The 17,920-nt window shown below is 39.3% G+C and overlaps 1 protein-coding gene across 1 annotated transcript; it reads right to left on the bottom strand.

Annotated features, from left to right (window-relative positions):
* Positions 1-8,051: 8,051 nt before the first annotated feature.
* Positions 8,052-13,675, bottom strand: cntd1 (cyclin N-terminal domain containing 1; the record flags this gene model as incomplete). Its single annotated transcript, XM_079846330.1, has 7 exons — positions 8,052-8,153; positions 8,275-8,371; positions 10,837-10,981; positions 11,070-11,232; positions 11,312-11,492; positions 11,568-11,643; positions 13,501-13,675. The coding sequence occupies 7 exons, from the start codon at positions 13,673-13,675 to the stop codon at positions 8,052-8,054; spliced, it is 939 nt and encodes a 312-aa protein (XP_079702456.1).
* Between the last annotated feature and the right edge of the window lie 4,245 nt (positions 13,676-17,920).

Here is a 17,920-nt window from a genome sequence, read left to right as displayed (position 1 = left end):
TCAAATGTTCTTAAAGGGTTAGTTCACCCAAAAATGAAAATTATGTCATTAATTACTTACCCTCATGTCGTTCGACACCCGTAAGACCTCCGTTCATCTTCGGAACAGAAATTAAGATATTTTAGTTGAAATCTGATGGCTCTGAAAGGCCTCCATTGGCACAATGTTACACTACACTCTCAAGACCCTTAAAAGGTACTAAAGACGTCGTTACAAAGTCCATCTCACTACAGTGGTTCTAAAATAACTTTATGAATCGGCGAGAATAGTTTTTGTGCGCAAAAAAACCCTAAATAACGACTTACATAGTGATGACGATTTCAAAACAAAGCATCATGAAGCTTCGAAGCGTTATGAATCACTGAGCCGAATGATGATTCGGATCGCGTGTCAAACCGCCAAACTGCTGAAATTTGGCGATTCAAACAGCTGAATCGACTCAGTGATTCATAACGCTTCGAAGCTTCATGATGCTTCGTTTTGAAATCGTCATCACTATGCAAGTCGTTATTTAGGGTTTTTTTGCGCACAAAAACTATTGTCGCCGATTCATAAAGTTATTGTAGAACCACTGTAGTGAGATGGACTTTGTAACGACGTCTTCAGTACCTTTTAAGGGTCTTGAGAGTGTAGAGTACCATTGTGCCAATGGAGGCCTTTCAGAGCAATCAGATTTCAACTAAAATATCTTAATTTCTTTTCCGAAGATGAACGGAGGTCTGACAGGGGTCGAACGACATGAGGGTAAGTAATTAATGACAGAATTTTCATTTTTGGGTGAACTAACCCTTTAAGAAACTGAAAAATTGTCACACTTAGTTGTAAATTGAGAACTGTTTATTCTTAATGATTGTTATTTGCAATTGTATGGCTTACTATGTTTCATTAGAGCTTGCTAATCTTGATTATAACTTTGTTAATAAAATAAAAGTATTGAAAGAAATCTTCATAATAATTTTTAATATGGCAATACTGTCAAACAGATATTCTAACTATAAACAAAACACATATAAGCTCCAATTTTGGTTAAAATGTAAAGTTCATGTATTTGCACAGCAGGATAATTAGTTACCAAAAATGTATGTTAAGAATCGTTTTGAGAATCGAACTGTTACTCCCAGAATTGGAATCGGATCGAATCGTTAAGTGCCTTAAGATTCCCACCCCTAGGACCTTGAGATGCTTCTTACGGAGCCACTCCTTAGTTGCCCTGGCTGTGTGTTTCGGGTCGTTGTCATGCTGGAAGACCCAGCCACGACCCATCTTCAATGCTTTTACTGAGGGAAGGAGGTTGTTGGCCAAGATCTTGTGATACATGGCCCCATCCATCCTCCCTCACCCTGACCCCTTTGCATAAAAGCATCCCCAAAGAATGATGTTTCCACCACATTGCTTCACAGTAGGGATGGTGTTCTTGGGGTTGTACTCGTCCTTCTTCTTCCTCCAAACACGGCGAGTGGAGTTAAGACCAAAAAGCTCTATTTTTGTCTCATCAGACCACATGACCTTCTCCCATTCCTCCTCTGGATCATCCAGATGGTCACTGGCAAACTTCAGACGGGCCTGGACATGCGCTGACTTGAGCAGGGGGACCTTACGTGCGCTGCAGGATTTTAATCCATGACGGCGTAGTGTGTTACTAATGGTTTTCTTTGAGACTGTGGTCCCAGCTCTCTTCAGGTCATTGACCAGGTCCTGCCGTGTAGTTCTGGGCTGATCCCTCACCTTCCTCAAGATCATTGATGCCCCACGAGGTGAGACCGAGGGAGTTTGACCGTCATCTTGAACTTCTTCCATTTTCTAATAATTGCGCCAACAGTTGTTGCCTTCTCACCAAGCTGCTTGCCTATTGTCCTGTAGCCCATCCCAGCCTTGTGCAGGTCAACAATTTTATCCCTGATGTCCTTACACAGCTCTCTGGTCTTGGCCATTGTGGAGAGGTTGGAGTCTGTTTGATTGAGTGTGTGGACAGGTGTCTTTTATACAGGTAACGAGTTCAAACAGGTGCAGTTAATACAGGTAATGAGTGGAGAACAGGAGGGGCTTCTTAAAGAAAAACTAACAGGTCTGTGAGAGCCGGAATTCTTACTGGTTAGTAGGTGATCAAATACTTAATCATGCAATAAAATGCAAATTATTTATTTAAAAATCATACAATGTGATTTGCGGGATTTTTGTTTTAGATTCCGTCTCTCACAGTTGAAGTGTACCATATGATTAAAAAAAAAATGACAGACCTCTACATGCTTTGTAAGTAGGAAAACCTGCAAAATCGGCAGTGTATCAAATACTTGTTCTCCCCACTGTACATTGTACATAAATACAACAGAACAAACATACAAATGAAAAACAGTTCTTTTTAGGTTTTTCATAGGTCTAAACTAGATTTAATAGTAATCAAATGTAAAATATCACTTCATAGTCTTCACTGTATAAATATAGATTAACCCGTATTAAAGTTATTCAGTCAAATTCAGTGTCATTTTTTCCCCGTCTTTTGGTATCTTGTCTTTTATGAGAAAGCGTTTTAGACGAACTTAAAGTTAAAGGATTAGTTCACTTTTAAATAAACTTTTGCTGATAATTTACTCTCCCCCATGTCATTCAAGATGTCCATGTCTTTCTTTCTGTAGTCGAAAAGAAATTAAGGTTTTGGATGAAAACATTCCAGGATTTTTCTCCATATAATTACTTCAATGGACTCCAAACGGTTCAAGGTCCAAAAGACAGTTTCAGTGCAGCTTCAAAGGGCTTTAAACGATACCAGACGATGAATAAGGGTCTTATCTAGCACGATTAGTTTCTGCGAGAAACCGAGCAGTATTTATGCTATTATTTTACCTCTTATCAGACGAGCGTGATCATCTCTGAGCTCCGCCATAATTTCAGCTAAGTGAGGTCAAAATACGAGCATGGTCATAGATATATCGATCGTAGATGCCTCATTCTACTGATCCGTGCAGGCGCTAATGAGGCATCTACGTATACAACTATGACCACGCTCGTATTTTGACCTCGCTTAGCGGAAGTTATGGCGGAGCTCAGAGATGATCACGTTCGTATTTGACCTCACTTGGCGGAAATTATGGCTGAGCTCAGAGATGATCACGTTCGTCTGATAAGAGGTAAATTAATAGCATAAATACTGCTTGGTTTCTCGCAGAACTGATCGTTTTGCTAGATAAGACCCTTATTCATCGTCTGTTTAAAGCCCTTTGAAGCTGTACTGAGACTGTCATTTGGACCTTGAACCGTTTGGAGCCCATTGAAGTCCATTATATGGAGAAAAATCCTGGAATGTTTTCATCCAAAACCTTAATTTCTTTTCGACTGCAGAAAGAAAGACATGGACATCTTGGATGACATGGGGGAGAGTAAATTATCAGCAAAAGTTTATTTAAAAGTGAACTAATCCTTTAACTGAAACTAGGTTGGGATTTTATTTTTCCGAGCATGCTTTGCCCATGGCACTCGAAAGAGAGTAAATGCTGTTATATAATGTTTTGCAAGATTAATGGCAAGGGAGATTTAGTAGTGATGAATGTTTTGTTATGCTAATGTAGAAGAGTTTCTGTTAATGTGGGTTTTTGGAGAGTTACCATCATGGTGACGAGTGGCGCATGCGGCTTAGTTTGAGAGTTAACTTATCTGTTGAATGTTTTAAGTTGCTGTACTCATTCAGAAAGTCCTATACAATGCTATGATAGTTAACATGATAGCAAATTAGCAAGTTGGCATTTTCTGAATTAGTTTGTTATAGCTAGCAAAATATTTATGTTGGGATAACCTGATAGTTTTAAGTTAGATTAGTGTAGTTAAACATTTCAATTTAAGAACTATAAAATACACGAGTAAAAAAAAGAAAAACATCTTACTTAAAGGAACTGTATGTAAGAAATGTATTTCAATTAATCATAAAATGGCCCTGATATGTCACTAGACATTAAGAAATCATGTTAATTTCAAATACTTATATCACTGACAATAGTTGTCCGGCCAAGATATTGTCATTTTAAAAGTGAAGTTGCAGCCCTCAACTGATGTTGATGTTGACATGTTGTGTTTTGGCCTGAAGCGCCACCCTCCACCTGTCTACCAATCACAAAGTCAGTAGTGTTTCGGCATTCCGGGTTGCCAGCTCTGCTCTAGTTAAAACAGCTGCAGCTACAAACTTATCCTGCAGCCTATCTGGCAACCTCGAGTCAGGAGGGAGGGGGAGAGGGGATACACCGCTCAACAGTAATTTGAAAGTGATTGCAGTACCAGTTTTGGCCACAATCCTACATACAGTTCCTTTAAACTTTGAATTTAAGTAAGTTCTCATTCAACTTTTTTGGGTTATTATGGTTTACAGTGGAGTAAATAACTCATTTGATTTGAATTTGCAAGAACTGAAAATAAAAAAGTTAATTAACTAAATATTTTAAGTTAATTGCTATTAAAATGTATGAGTTAGCTAACTCAGTACTTCAAGTTAAGAGCAATTAACATGCATGAGTACTACAAACTTAAAACTTGATAGTTCTGCTTACTTAAAATTGGGAACATCATATCTTATTCGGGTTTACAGTGTAGGTTTCTTTTGCATCAGAGGTGCACCTATGCTGCCTATGGAGTACCTCAGCTCAAATAAAATGTGAAATTAAAGGCAAAATGTATGATTTTTGTAATAAAATATCCAAAAACCACTTGCACAGTGATATATTTCATACAGTTGTGTACTTACATTATCCTAAAAGTTCCAATTTTAAATAATGACTCGTCCCTTGTCATTGTCACTTATCAATAACATAATATATGCGATATCCTCGGTTTCCACTTGTAGAAACCATGGCAACCTACGAGGACAAATGCATACGTGGTGGTAATACAGCATCTAGCACGCTGCTGTTGTGTCGTTCAGTCATCAGGGATCATTGATCACGATTATTCATTGGAGAGTACAGAAAATCCCCCCAAAAAAGTCAACGTTGGGACAAAGGGAGTAGCAAGCAGTGCATGAGAGAATGACGCGAGGCCGGTGGAGTGATTGATAATGAGTGTCAACTGCACGCTGCACCTCTCTCATGGAGGAGCTTCGAGCATAAAAGCGGCGACAGTGAAGGATGAGAGAGGACCAGGCTTGGACTATTTATGTTATATTTTGTTTATGTGTGTGCGATAGTCATCTGTCGTTTTACTTTCGGCTTGTTTATTTTATTATTAAAGTGCTTGAAACGTTCACTGGTTCCCGCCTCCTTCTTCCCTGATCCTTTAACCTTATTAAACGGAGAAATAAAACAAGGATCAATATTAGCGTGCCGTTTTTGAGATGGAGAGAGCTTCCCGATAAACTTATAGAGTATGTGTTGCACAAATATATTTAGCCATTAGTGCAAATACTGTGGGTTCTTTCAAATGTACTTTGAGCACAAATGTTTGGGGCAGTCGTGGCTTAATGGTTAGTGAGTCGGACTTGTAACTCGAAGGTTGCGGGTTCGAGTCTCAGGTCCGACACCAAACCCCCGAAGCAATATGGCTGCCCACTGCTCACGGTGTGTGTGTGTGTATGTTCACTACTGTGTGTGTACACTTGGGTGGGTTAAATGCAGAGCCCACAGAGTCACATGTCACTTCACTTTCACTTTCAAACACGTAAAACTGCACAGCATTAAAGGGTTACTACTTTAAAGTATTCAGTCTTGCCCTTGAAATTATCCCATGATTTACTCACCCTAAAGTCATCCTCGGTGTATATGACATTCTTATTGTATATGACATTCATAATTAAGGACAAGGCCACTTTGAGTGACAAGTGGATTGCCGTTTGTCTGCTGTCTGTTAGCATAGACTGTAAAAAAATATGGACGTAGTGTCCGTGTTGTCACCCATAGGATTCTGAAGAGAGTTTTTGAAGCCTCAAAATCGGCCGTTGCCATCTTGGCAGCGCGTCACTCCCGGATAACAGAAAATGGGCAAACAGGCGGGACGTGGGTGGAGCTGAGGTGACGCGCTGACTAACAGAGAGCAGAAAAAGGGCAATCCACCTGTCACTCAAAGTGACCACGCCCTTAATTATGCAGAACTTTAAAGGGATAGTTCACCCAAAAATGAAAATTAGCCCATAATTTACTCACCCTCAAGTCATCCGAGGTGTATATGACATTCTTCTTTCAGACGAATAAAATCAGAGTTCTATTACAAAAGTCCAGGCTAATCCAAGCATTAGAATTGGATTCATAGGTGCTGTTTTTGAAGTCCATTAAAAGTGCATCTGTCCATTGAATAACGTGCTCCACGCAGCTCCGGGGTGTTAATAAAGGCCTTCTGAAGCGAATCGATACGTTTGTGTAAGAAAAATATCCATATTTAAAACTTTATAAAGTAAACTTTCGACCGACCGCCTTCCCTGTTAAATTTATGGAAAAATTGTTGAAAGTTCCCCAGCCGATCGAAAGACAAACGCGACCAGGTCCGCTCGTCATGACGTCACGTACGCATCTTGAGTTTCACTTTCAACATTCAACACTTTTCCACGGAAGGCGGTTGGCCGAAAATTTACTTGATAAAGTTTTAAATATGGATATTTTTCTTACACAAACGCATCGATTCGCTTCAGAAGGCCTTTATTAACACCCCAGAGCCGCGTGGAGCACGTTATTTGACGGACAGATGCACTTTTTATGGACAAATTCTAATGCTTGGATTAGCCCGGACTTTTGTAATATAACTCCGATTTTATTCGTCTGAAAGAAGAATGTCATATACACCTCGGATGACTTGAGGGTCATTTTTGGGTGAACTATCCCTTTAAGGCTATAATGTAAACGAATGAGTTATATGAAATTCACCCCCTCACAGTTGTCATGAAGGCAAAAATTAGCCGTATAGACCAAAACCACAATTTGTACCAGACTGTAAACAGGTTTTTTTTTTCTGTTGTTAAGTTGGGCATTTTAACATGGAGCTCAATGAGGTTCTGCTCCCTACTGGAGCCTGTCTCTAGCGGCCAGTCGATGAACTGCAGTTTAAGTCACTTCCGTGTTGGCTTCAAGAGAAACTTCTGCTTGTCTGTTAGTCATCACGTCACCTCAGCTCCAGCAACGTCCCGCCTCTTCGCCTATTTTCACGCATAGCCTGGCTCCGCCCTCCTACGTACTTCCGCTCAATTTTCATTTTCCTTCAGTACTCCGTCTGGGATTGCTGAATATTCTTTGGTTTTCCAATCAGCGAACAGAGGGAGTGGCTGGGAACAATGACGTTGATGTCTTGCGCTAGTTTGAGTAGACATACGTCACGACCAAACGTTAGCGATTGGTTATGGCAGATCCAGTAGTTTTAAACTTAAACAGAGTAACTGCCTTCAAGGAAGTTAATGCTTGTCAATGGAGAGTGGCCAGACTCTCTGTACAAATGAAATGTACAAGAGTCTGGTAGGACCAGGCTAAGTGACGCGCTGCCAAGATGGCAATGGCCGACTTCAAAACTGCTCTTCAGAATCCTATGGGTGACGTCATGGACACTACGTCCATATTTTTTTACAGTCTATGCTATAAACCATAGTAAGTATTGAGTCTTGCCCTGAGGTCTTGTGAATGAGTGAAGACTAAAACAGGAGACATAACCAGGAAGAAGTGTGTCCCTGCCAATCTCACTATCCACACAATTTCTATTTTTTTGTTAATGGCTTATTTTTCAAGATAGTATAATAAAAGCCATAATAAAATCAAAATATAATTTAGCTATAATAAAATAAAATTATGAAAATATAAATTTGTATCCATTTAAGTGTCATGCTGTTAGCATCATCTGATATAAGATGTAAGTCTCCTCACACATTCATTTCTTTTAGAAATCATTGCATAATAAAATGTGAATGGCAAGTTCTTCTTTTATTTCAATATTTAATCTTTACATTGTTCATTCACGACACACTGACTTTTTTGATGAGAGAAATCAAAATAGAAAGTAATATTGTTCATGCTGTGTGCACAGTTACCGTCACCAGTCTTCTTATATCTGTACTCTAGCTCTAATCTGTTCCTCACACTTCATATTTCTGACTTCAAGCGTCACATGGATTTGGTCTTGGTGATGTGCATCAGTGTGACATTCGCAAAGTCCACGATACTCTGGCCTGAAATCCCAGTTATCCCTGTCAGCTCCTCCACTACCTGCAGTGCACATGAACCAAACACACTAGAATCCTTTGAGATTGAAAGTGACAGATATTTAAATACACTTCACAGCTGACGGACTGAATCATGATGTAGGTGTTCAGTAGCTGTTCTGTACCTTTTCCCATGTTGAGATATGATGAATGAAGGCGGCCACCGCAATGACTCCAACTCCCAGAAGCATGAAGTCCTCTGTCACCGACACAAACTTGGCTCTGTTACAAACACAAGATATACGTCATATTTCCCCAGGCCATGACAGGTTCCACCATCAAGCGGCGCGACGTTTACCTCAGAATGAGTAATGACCTTGTTGAAGGTGAAGTGTGTAATTCATGCACCACCAAACAGCAAATATATTAACTAGATTTACATTTCCTGAAGGTAATGTGAGAGCAAAACACACCGCCATGAGTTGTGGGTTGTGGGCAGTTGGCAGGGCAATGCTATGTGGTGTTCTAAGAGGTTTTCAGCATGTCATTATACGGTTTCAAGGGTTTAGATCACATTCAGCTGCATGGTTCACACCACAGCACTCGCTATATTCTCTCTATCAACTCAGGAGCTGTTTTCAAAATCGCCCCCTATACCCTCAATCACTATTCCCTATATTACTCCACTAATATAGTCCACTTAAAGGAGTGAATGAAAACGAGCACCGGTAGAGCTGCCGCTTTCGCATAGTTTGCGCTTGCTGTTTAATAATCGTTTGAAACTTAAAGATTTTGAACTCTGTCATGTAAACTATGTATAAAGCTTAATCAAACAATTTAATAATCAATTAAAAAGGAATTCAAGCTTGAATGATATTACGCTGTACCCACATTGGACCAGCGGTTTGGAAAATTGATGGATGGATGATTAGGTTGAAGACGCCATCTTCTGGCAAGATGTGGGAATTAATTTGGCGCGACCCTCACAGTGCATTATGGGTATTTTCATGTGAGTGATTGCACTTGATAACGTCCACTATGGTTTTGGACACCACTACAAATGGGTGTCCCCTCAAATAGTGCCCATAGACAGTAAAAGAAATGGACACAGTGACCCAATAGGCTTCGACGGGGAAAAGTGAAGTCAATTAGAAGCAGTCACTTCCTGATGGCTGATGTACTGCGCACCCTCAGACTGAGCCTGACGACGTAAATGTGACGTGAGCAGCCAGTCTGACAGTGGCAAGTCTTCTAGTAGTTTTGCAAAGTGAAATCTGAATCACTTTGTTGAAATATTTTGTCCCGTTGCTTTTGGCTTTCTATGGGCTTCTCCCCATGCTTCTCCCTTGACTTTATCGGACTTTAAGCCTCCACGTCCCCCCGATTGCCTCATAGACAGTAAAAGATTGCCTGTGAGCTTCTCCTCCTGTCTATAAGGTAATTCCTCTACTATGCGACAGGGAGTCGCGTGGTTATGAAGCAATCGTTTAACAAAAACAGCTTCTACAGGGCGATAGAGTAAGATACAAGGTAATGGAGCCTTTTATACATTGTTGTGTTTCTTTAGAAATAAACAATGGACAAAAGGAGCCTTTAAACGCCTCATATGTAAAGTTATTCGTTGTCAAAGTGACGCCAAAATGAATGGGAGTCAATTGGATGCTAACAGCAGGTGATGGCTTGGTTAGCAATGGCTGCCCCTATGGAAGGTACGCTTTCCGGGTGCTGGTTTACCCCCTTGATAGTGCCCTATTTAAGGGTATAGGGTGCGATTTCATACACAGCCAGGGTTTGAATTAGCCTGACGTTGTCATACTCAATTCTAGTCAGAATATGAGTCTGATACTGCTCCGTTGGGCTGTGATTATGGGGCGTGTTTCAACCGAGCCAGGAAAGACCTCAATTGGATAGACCTACAACCAATCAGAGCAACAGAGCGACACATAACTTTAGTTGTCAAATGTCAACAGAACTCAACTGCACACAGTGTTGCCAAGTCCGCGGTTTTCCTGCGAGCTATTTTTCCATGTCCGTGGTTACCACATTTAAGTGATATTTAGACCCAGGAATGCGAATTTTAGCAGGCAACTGTGCCAAAAGACCAAATATTTTACACCCCAAATGGCTTGTTTTGGGCTAGTTTTGAGTAGCAACTGGGCAGGTTTTGTTGTGAAAACTTGGCAACCCTGTCTGCACGCACGCTGGAAGAAGTAGAAAAAGAAGATGATCTTTGCCGGTGTTGTAAAAAATAATTTACTTACCAACACAATCATCATTTTTGAGAGAAATAGTAAAGGGCAATGCATATACGAACAAGTTCTCCGTTTAGGATTAGAATAAATTCAACCCAAGCGCTCTTTGGTGACGTGGATGATTACGTTACTGTTGATCATCTGTCCATCATCATCTAAAGCCAGCCCTGATAATTTAATTGGTCCGAACAGCTCCTGTTCGAGCATAGTTGCTCCACAACGGATCAATTCCAGACCGAACTGCCCGATCTCAAATGTTGTGGGTGGGGCTAAGTTCAGCTGGCATCCAGGCTAGGTTTGAATCAGAGTTCATGATAAACTAAGCATGTGCGCCTGAAAGTGTGACATGTGCAGCGAACAGCCAATCACAGGAAACATGAAGAGCGTCAGTTTGATTCACTTTTCGTGAGAGAGCACTTCTCTGGTGAAGAATAAGAGAGTGTAATACAGAGAGTGTGAAACAGCAGAAAATACAGGGGAGGGGAAAGCCCATACCGTTGCTCATGAGTAGGACTGGGGCATCCGGTGGCAGAAATGAGCAATGAGTTGTAGATTGTCTCCCTCTGCAGGTAAATAAACTGCAGTACATGCACACACAGGTGATGCAGCTGTGCCACAGGGACTGTTCGATCATTATGAACTGTGTGAAAGCACAAAACACAATGTTTCAGACTATTGGAGTTACATTTATAGCTTCTACCTCAGAAAAACACTGGAAATAATCTTACTCAGAACTTCCAAAAGGGTCTCCATGTACGTTACAGGATTTGGGACATTCAAATTAAAGTTGAGAGTTTTTAAAATAAGAATCTCAGAGTCCAAGAGTTGCTCTTTGGAGGAAGGGTAATTGGCTGCATGCAGAAATCTCATCGCAATGTCATTGTTAACCACCTAGATGAATACAAATAGAGCAAATCACAGCATAACACATGGAATATTTGTTTTGCTGTCAGTTATGAGGTAAACATACATTCGAGTACAGGTCCAGTTTGCTGGCTATCTGAACGCTTGAGAGGATGAAGAGAAAGAGCTTCTTCTTGAGTGTTTGGAAGATGAGATCCTCATAGTTCCCCGTGTCCTCTGTTGAAGCACCTTGCATCGGCTGACCTTTCTGGCTCCGGATTAGATCTTCAATATATTTGGCCGTAAACCTAGAGCATGACAAAGTGAAGGTGTTTTAAACAGATTTACGGTGAAAAATGTTCATTTGAGATCCTTTGAATTACCTCTCCAGTATTTCGATGGCCTGATATCCAACCACAGGGTTCAGTCCCAGCTCATCACAAAGAAGAAATACACACTCTGACGGTAAACAAAAAAGTATCAATGTAATAGTATGTTTTGAATATGTTGTTATATTGCAATACTATAGGAACATGTCTGTTAATATACTCAAGATTATTTGTTCGATTTCGCTTCAAAACACAGGGTTTTTTATAATTACTTGCATATTTATTTACTTCTGTTAAAAACAATGGAATAAAATAATTAAAAATGTAAATGTGTCAAAATTATTGATCTGACATCTACTTTATAAATTCTTTAACTGAATATAACTGTGCCTAACAATAGCCTACTTAGAAAAACTAGCTCATAATTTTATTTATAAAGAAACAATAACCTTCTTAACCCTTGTGCATCAATTAAAAAAAGTTACTCTGAGGTCCTTAGAGGACAAAAATGTCCATGTCTGTCATAAAAATCTGAAGATTTGAAGCACAGACTTAAAGGGATAGTTCACCCAAAAATAAAAATTAGCCCATGATTTACTTACCGTCAAGTCATCCTAGGTGTATATGACATTCTTCTTTCGGACGAACACAATCAGTGTTATGTTGCAAAAGTCATGGCTAATCCAAGCTTTATAATAGCAGTGACTGTTGCTCTGTTTTCGAAGTCCATACAATTTTTTATAAAGTAAAGTTTCGGCCGATCGGCTTCCGTATTCAATTTATGGAAAAAGTGAGGGTGAGTAAACCATGGGCTAATTTTCATTTTTGAGTGAACTATCCCTTTAAGTTTGGTCTCATTTTAAAGAAGACCTTTGGCCAATTTTTGTTTAAGTAAAAAATTAAAGTTAAAAACAAAGTGAAACAAAAAAAAATTATAGATGTTTAAGTTCATGAAAATGATTGTTCCAATTTGTGTTACAAATTTGAGGTTGATATCTCAAAAAATGTGCTTTCAGTAAGATTTTGTACCAAATTTTCCCCGTTAAATGCCAGCAAAGCTCCACTGGTACATTAGCAGTACAGTAGAGTTTCTCTCTCTCAAATTTTACACGCAAACACATTATTTTTTTATTACAGACATACAAACTACACTCAGACATCCATACCAACACACCTACACAATTATAGCTGCATCATTTATCCAAATTGCTCTATAATATGCAGAAGCGGAAAACAGGAATAAAGTATTTGCTTTAAAGGGCAAACCTGAGAAAATGGCACCATCTGGTTAAAAAATGTATAATAATAATTTTGAAGCCTTGCCAACAGAATGAAAGCATATTAACAAAGACTGCGTCATTTTATAGTTAAATAGCCCTGGGATTAAAAATGTTGTCCTTAATGTCCTAAGAGTAATTAACTATTTTGTGTACCTAGTGTAAAATATATTTATTAAAGGAAATGGCGGTGAAATAGTAAAATTCCTAAAGAAAAAAAACATGACAAAATTATCAAAAAAAGACAAACTGAAAAAGACGAAAATGTCCATTAGGATGCTCAAAGGTTAATAAAATTGTTGATGGGTGTGTTGCTAAATGAACACACATCTCTAAGATTCAGTAACTTTGATGAATTTCAAAGCGGCAGCAAAATAAAAGTCCTCTTCCGGCAATAATCTGATAACAAGAACATTCATAGGACGATGACGATTATTAATAGATATATTTTATAGGCCGATATTTATCGTTAGACCCACTGAATCAAGTTAAGAACACTGTTTATAAATATATTAATCATTCACTAACATATTACAGAGTGCATCACAGATTACCATGGTATTGTCATCTGATACTAGTATCAGATGACAATACCATGCTAATCTGTGATGAATCTCTATGAAGAGATAAATCTCTACCATGGAGTTACAGAAAGTACTTTATAGAAAGTGCTTGAAACTAGTGTGCTAGTTTGAGGCCAACACACTCACCCACTATCCTCCTTTCTTTGAGACATCCACACAGATCTGACACATTCTCCAAGTTGGATTTGTTTCTCTTGTTGAGGTTGGACAGAATGTCGGTTAAAATGTCTAACGACACCAATCCAAACCTCATGTTTCTCTGTTCCCTGGTGGGCAATGAAAACATAGCACTGGGCGTCATTTGCTCGTAACGATGTAAATTTTCGACACACAAGACAGAATAACAACCTCTAGAAATGTCGTTTTCCTCGAGGGGGCGCCCTTTAACTCAGAAAGCCAAAATTCCATTTAAATCGTCGTTTTTTTTTTTTTGTCATATACCAAAATATAATTATTTAAACCTATAATTTTGAGTCTTTATAACAGACACACTAATATAAATATTAGAGAGGAATTTCAATAAAATATATTTTTCGAAATTCCTTAATCAATTACCATAACGAGTTTGTGATTTGTCCGTTCTGAGTAGCGTTTAGAAACTTATCATGATCCACGTGACCACACCATCAACGTGTTGTTTTAATTAGAAGGGAGCGACAACGTTTTCTTCTGATTAAATTTCTCCCATGGCTGTGGTTCAAATACAATAGGCAAGAATACAATAAATATAATAAGAATATTACATTAATTAATACTCATCTATACATGCTGCCTGCTCATGGACTGTTGTGGTTCACAAAAAAGGGGGCAAGATGAATGTAATTATAAGAATGACAATAAACATGACAAGTACATTTAATAATGTTAGAAAAATAGCCAAATACTTGGGGCTGCTGTAAATATGAGGGCAATTATTTTAGTTGGAAAGATCTAACCCCAACGGCGTATCCTGTCAGAAGATATCTGTTTTTGGTATGTACACCTAAAACCTGTCAACTGCTACCAAAAACTGTAACAGTCTTCTATCAGCCTGAGAGTTCGACTGAGAAAGCCAAGAGCAGAACACAGGAGACGAAGAGATAGTACAAATTAGTTAGTTTATTGAATAATCATATTTTAGTATGTTTTAATGCTCAGACTTCATCTCTATGGAATTCCAAAGCTGGCATAATTATAAATAAATGTCCATGTCAGCAGCCCTATCCAGATCATTTATTAGGTGTGGATAATTTCATGTGATGTTATACTGTCATGTTTATCAAAATAAAACTGATAAAAAAGTAGACCCCACTTAATTGATAGTGTAGGCTTATCTGTTAAACTTTATTCTTGTACAAACAGACACTGTGTTAAGCAGTGCATAAAGTATTACATGACAATAATGTCTCTGAATCTGTGTATTTGACAAATATTGCTTTTATTTCACTTCAGCTGTGATACAGTATGCAAACACATCGCGGACATCACTACGGGAAGCAGAAAGTGTCCGACCTCACGTCTCCGTTTGCAGCTCCTCCCCGCCTGTACGCGGCTACTCTCTCCGATCGGTTGTATGCAACCGATGTCGAACACACCTTATGTCTGAGGTAAAACACGGCCCCCTCATTACCATACAGACAAAGAAATGTGGAAATAAATAAATGTAGACATAAATACAATTTGTGGTGTGGTGTGGTGGTTACAATTTGTAATAAAAAGAAAAGAAAAGTAAAATAATAAGTAGTGTTATCAAACAATATTGTTTTGTCACTAAGAAAATGTGATTAATGCATACTGTATGATGTTGATGACGATTTATTTTTCTTGCCTAGAGTGGTATGGGCGATCGATTAGTTCAGGGGTGTCCAACCCTGGTCCTGGAGAGCTACCACCCTGCAGATTTTAGCTCCAACCTGGGGTTTGTCTGAAACCTGGAAAATGCTGCCTTCGGAGGACACATATCAAGGCACGTCCGAATATGACACATCAAATATTTATATCCTTTACTATAATAGTACTATATAATTAACGTTATGTGCAATCCCGCGCGAAATTCAGACCGTTACACTAACACGCAGTCATGAGGAAATATCCAGCAGAACATGCGTTCACCGTGTTCAGAGGCTTTAAGGACAACTCCGGTGAAAAAAGAACCTTGGGGTAATTAACACATGGTTACCGAGTAGATCGTTCTCTGGGATGCGTTTTCATGAAAATCGAATGTAAAGAGTTTTATCTCTAAAAACAGATTAGCTTATAACGCTAGTATATGGGGCACAGAATAAGTAAAATTAAATCGCTAGTTAATACCACTAACAAGGCTCAAAAAAGCCTCACACTAACACGGTAGCATAATGAGGGTCCCTACATGCAAACCGAAGCATTGAGAACTTTGTAAGTGTACAAACAGTTTAATAAGAAGATACTTTATAAAGACAGTACATTACGCGTATACAGACAGGAGCCATCTTGGAAAACAGTCTCGACAAGAACGCTGTGCTAAGTGATGAACTGTGACTTGGAATCTCATATATTCCGTTGTTTCTGGAAGAAAGCACTGAACGCAATAGAGAAAATAAATAAATAAAAATATTTTTTTTTAAACTGAACGCAAAAGAGACTAGTTCTTCCAAAGGATACACACTAAAGAGATGGAGTTCGTGGCTCGACTTGTCGAGACTGTTTTCCAAGATGGCTCCTGTCTTTATAAAGTATCTTCTTATTAAACTGTTTGTACACTTACAAAGTTCTCAATGCTTCGGTTTGCATTTAGGGACCCTCATTATGCTACCGTGTTAGTGTGAGGCTATTTTGAGCCTTGTTAGTGGTATTAACTAGCAATTTAATTGTACTTATTCTATGCCCCATAGACTAGCGTTATAAGCTAATTTGTTTTTAGAGATAAAACTCTTTACATTCGATTTTCATGAAGACGCATCCCAGAGAACGATCTACTCGGTAACCATGTGTTAATTACCCCTAGGTTCATTTTTCACCGGAGTTGTCCTTTAACCGGACTGAATGAGAGGAGGCGGGTGCGTGTCTACTCACTGTCGGTCGGAGAGGAGAGCGCAGCTGGTATAGATACTGTAAAAAAGGAGTATTGTATCGTTTCAGATATTTCAATATCGATACATATCGATATTTTTGACAACACTATTTTGTTATAGCCTCTGAAGTTTCGTTTGCTGTCACTATAAAAATCTAACAGTGCATGTTGCACGCCTTCCTCAAAGTGCAAATATCTCATCGGGAAACAATTGGTCGTACCTTTGTTTGATGCGTCCGTTGCCACTGAAAAAGGCAGATTGTTTAATTTGATGTAATCTGAATGTATATTTACAGAGTAGGGCGCTTGGACATTCTTACACCTTAGCTTTTGTTTTCCCACAGGTCATCCCCTTAACTGTAGATGAGTCACTAAAGATCTCTCTGTCAACTTTCACTCCACAGTCTACTCTCCTGTATGACTGGTGATGCTTGATTGCATGATAAACTTTACAAAGCTCTGCAGCGGAGATTTTGTCATCCTGAGGTGATGTTGCTTCTCGAAAAAATGACCTCAGGGAATAATTTTATGTTTTTCCATGCTGGCATGTCGGTCAATGGCGGCTTACCCTTGACTACTAACGTCCACTTCACAGCGACACAAGTGTGCAAAATACATGAAAAGTGTCTCTACTGCTTTTTGCTATAAATATCTGCTCTTTCGCCATTCCGGATTAAAAGAGGTCTGGCGTTTCAGCATGTTAATGTGATGATATGACGTGGCCAGCACGTCGTGGTTACGCTTTTAAAGGAACACTCCACCGTTTTTAGAAATAGGGCTTATTCAACTTCTTTCCTACATTTAGATATGTGGGCAAATGCATTTTTGTCTCAGTGCATGCATTGTTTTAGTTTGGGAGGGTTGCCGCTAGCTTAGCTTAGCATAATGAATGGAATCCTATGTTGCCAGGTAGCATGTCCCGAGTAATAAAAAAAAACCCCACCTAATTACTTCTTGTGGCCTGCGTATTTACAACGAGTACAAATAGCGATGCAGATTAAGACTAGGTGATTTCCTAGGCAGATATTAACTTGGGACTATATTATGGGGAAGCACAGGCGAAGCACTGCTACTTGGGCGCAGAGATATCACGCAACACATGAATCCCACAACTTCCGTCAACATACCGGCGTGAATAGTAGCTGGCTATTTTTCATACAGTACATGAATGGCGATGAACATGGCTATGTTCTATACATGCGTCATGTTTAAAATAATCACTTACTCTGTGGACAGCTGTCCATTGGGTCCATCCGGCTTGGGGTGTTTTTTCCAGTTCACTTTATCACACCGGAAAAAAAATTTGAGTACTGCAGGATGGATCAACGGCGTGAAATCCTCGGTAGCTGTGACACAACTGCGGGCACGTTCATCTTGATCTGACGCGTTGAGCCTGGTCATCGATGGCAGTAACTTGTCCCACTCGCCACAGCACAGACACTCTATTTCAGTCGGCATAGAGTGACATTTTCCACCACACTCACACCACCAGTTCGTGTTGGCTCTCATCCTCACGTC

Source organism: Gobio gobio, assembly GCF_949357685.1.
Source record: "Gobio gobio genome assembly, chromosome: 20".
NCBI lineage: Eukaryota > Metazoa > Chordata > Actinopteri > Cypriniformes > Gobionidae > Gobio > Gobio gobio.
Note: the sequence above shows the minus strand (reverse complement) of the source record. Positions and strands in the feature narration are given on the sequence as shown.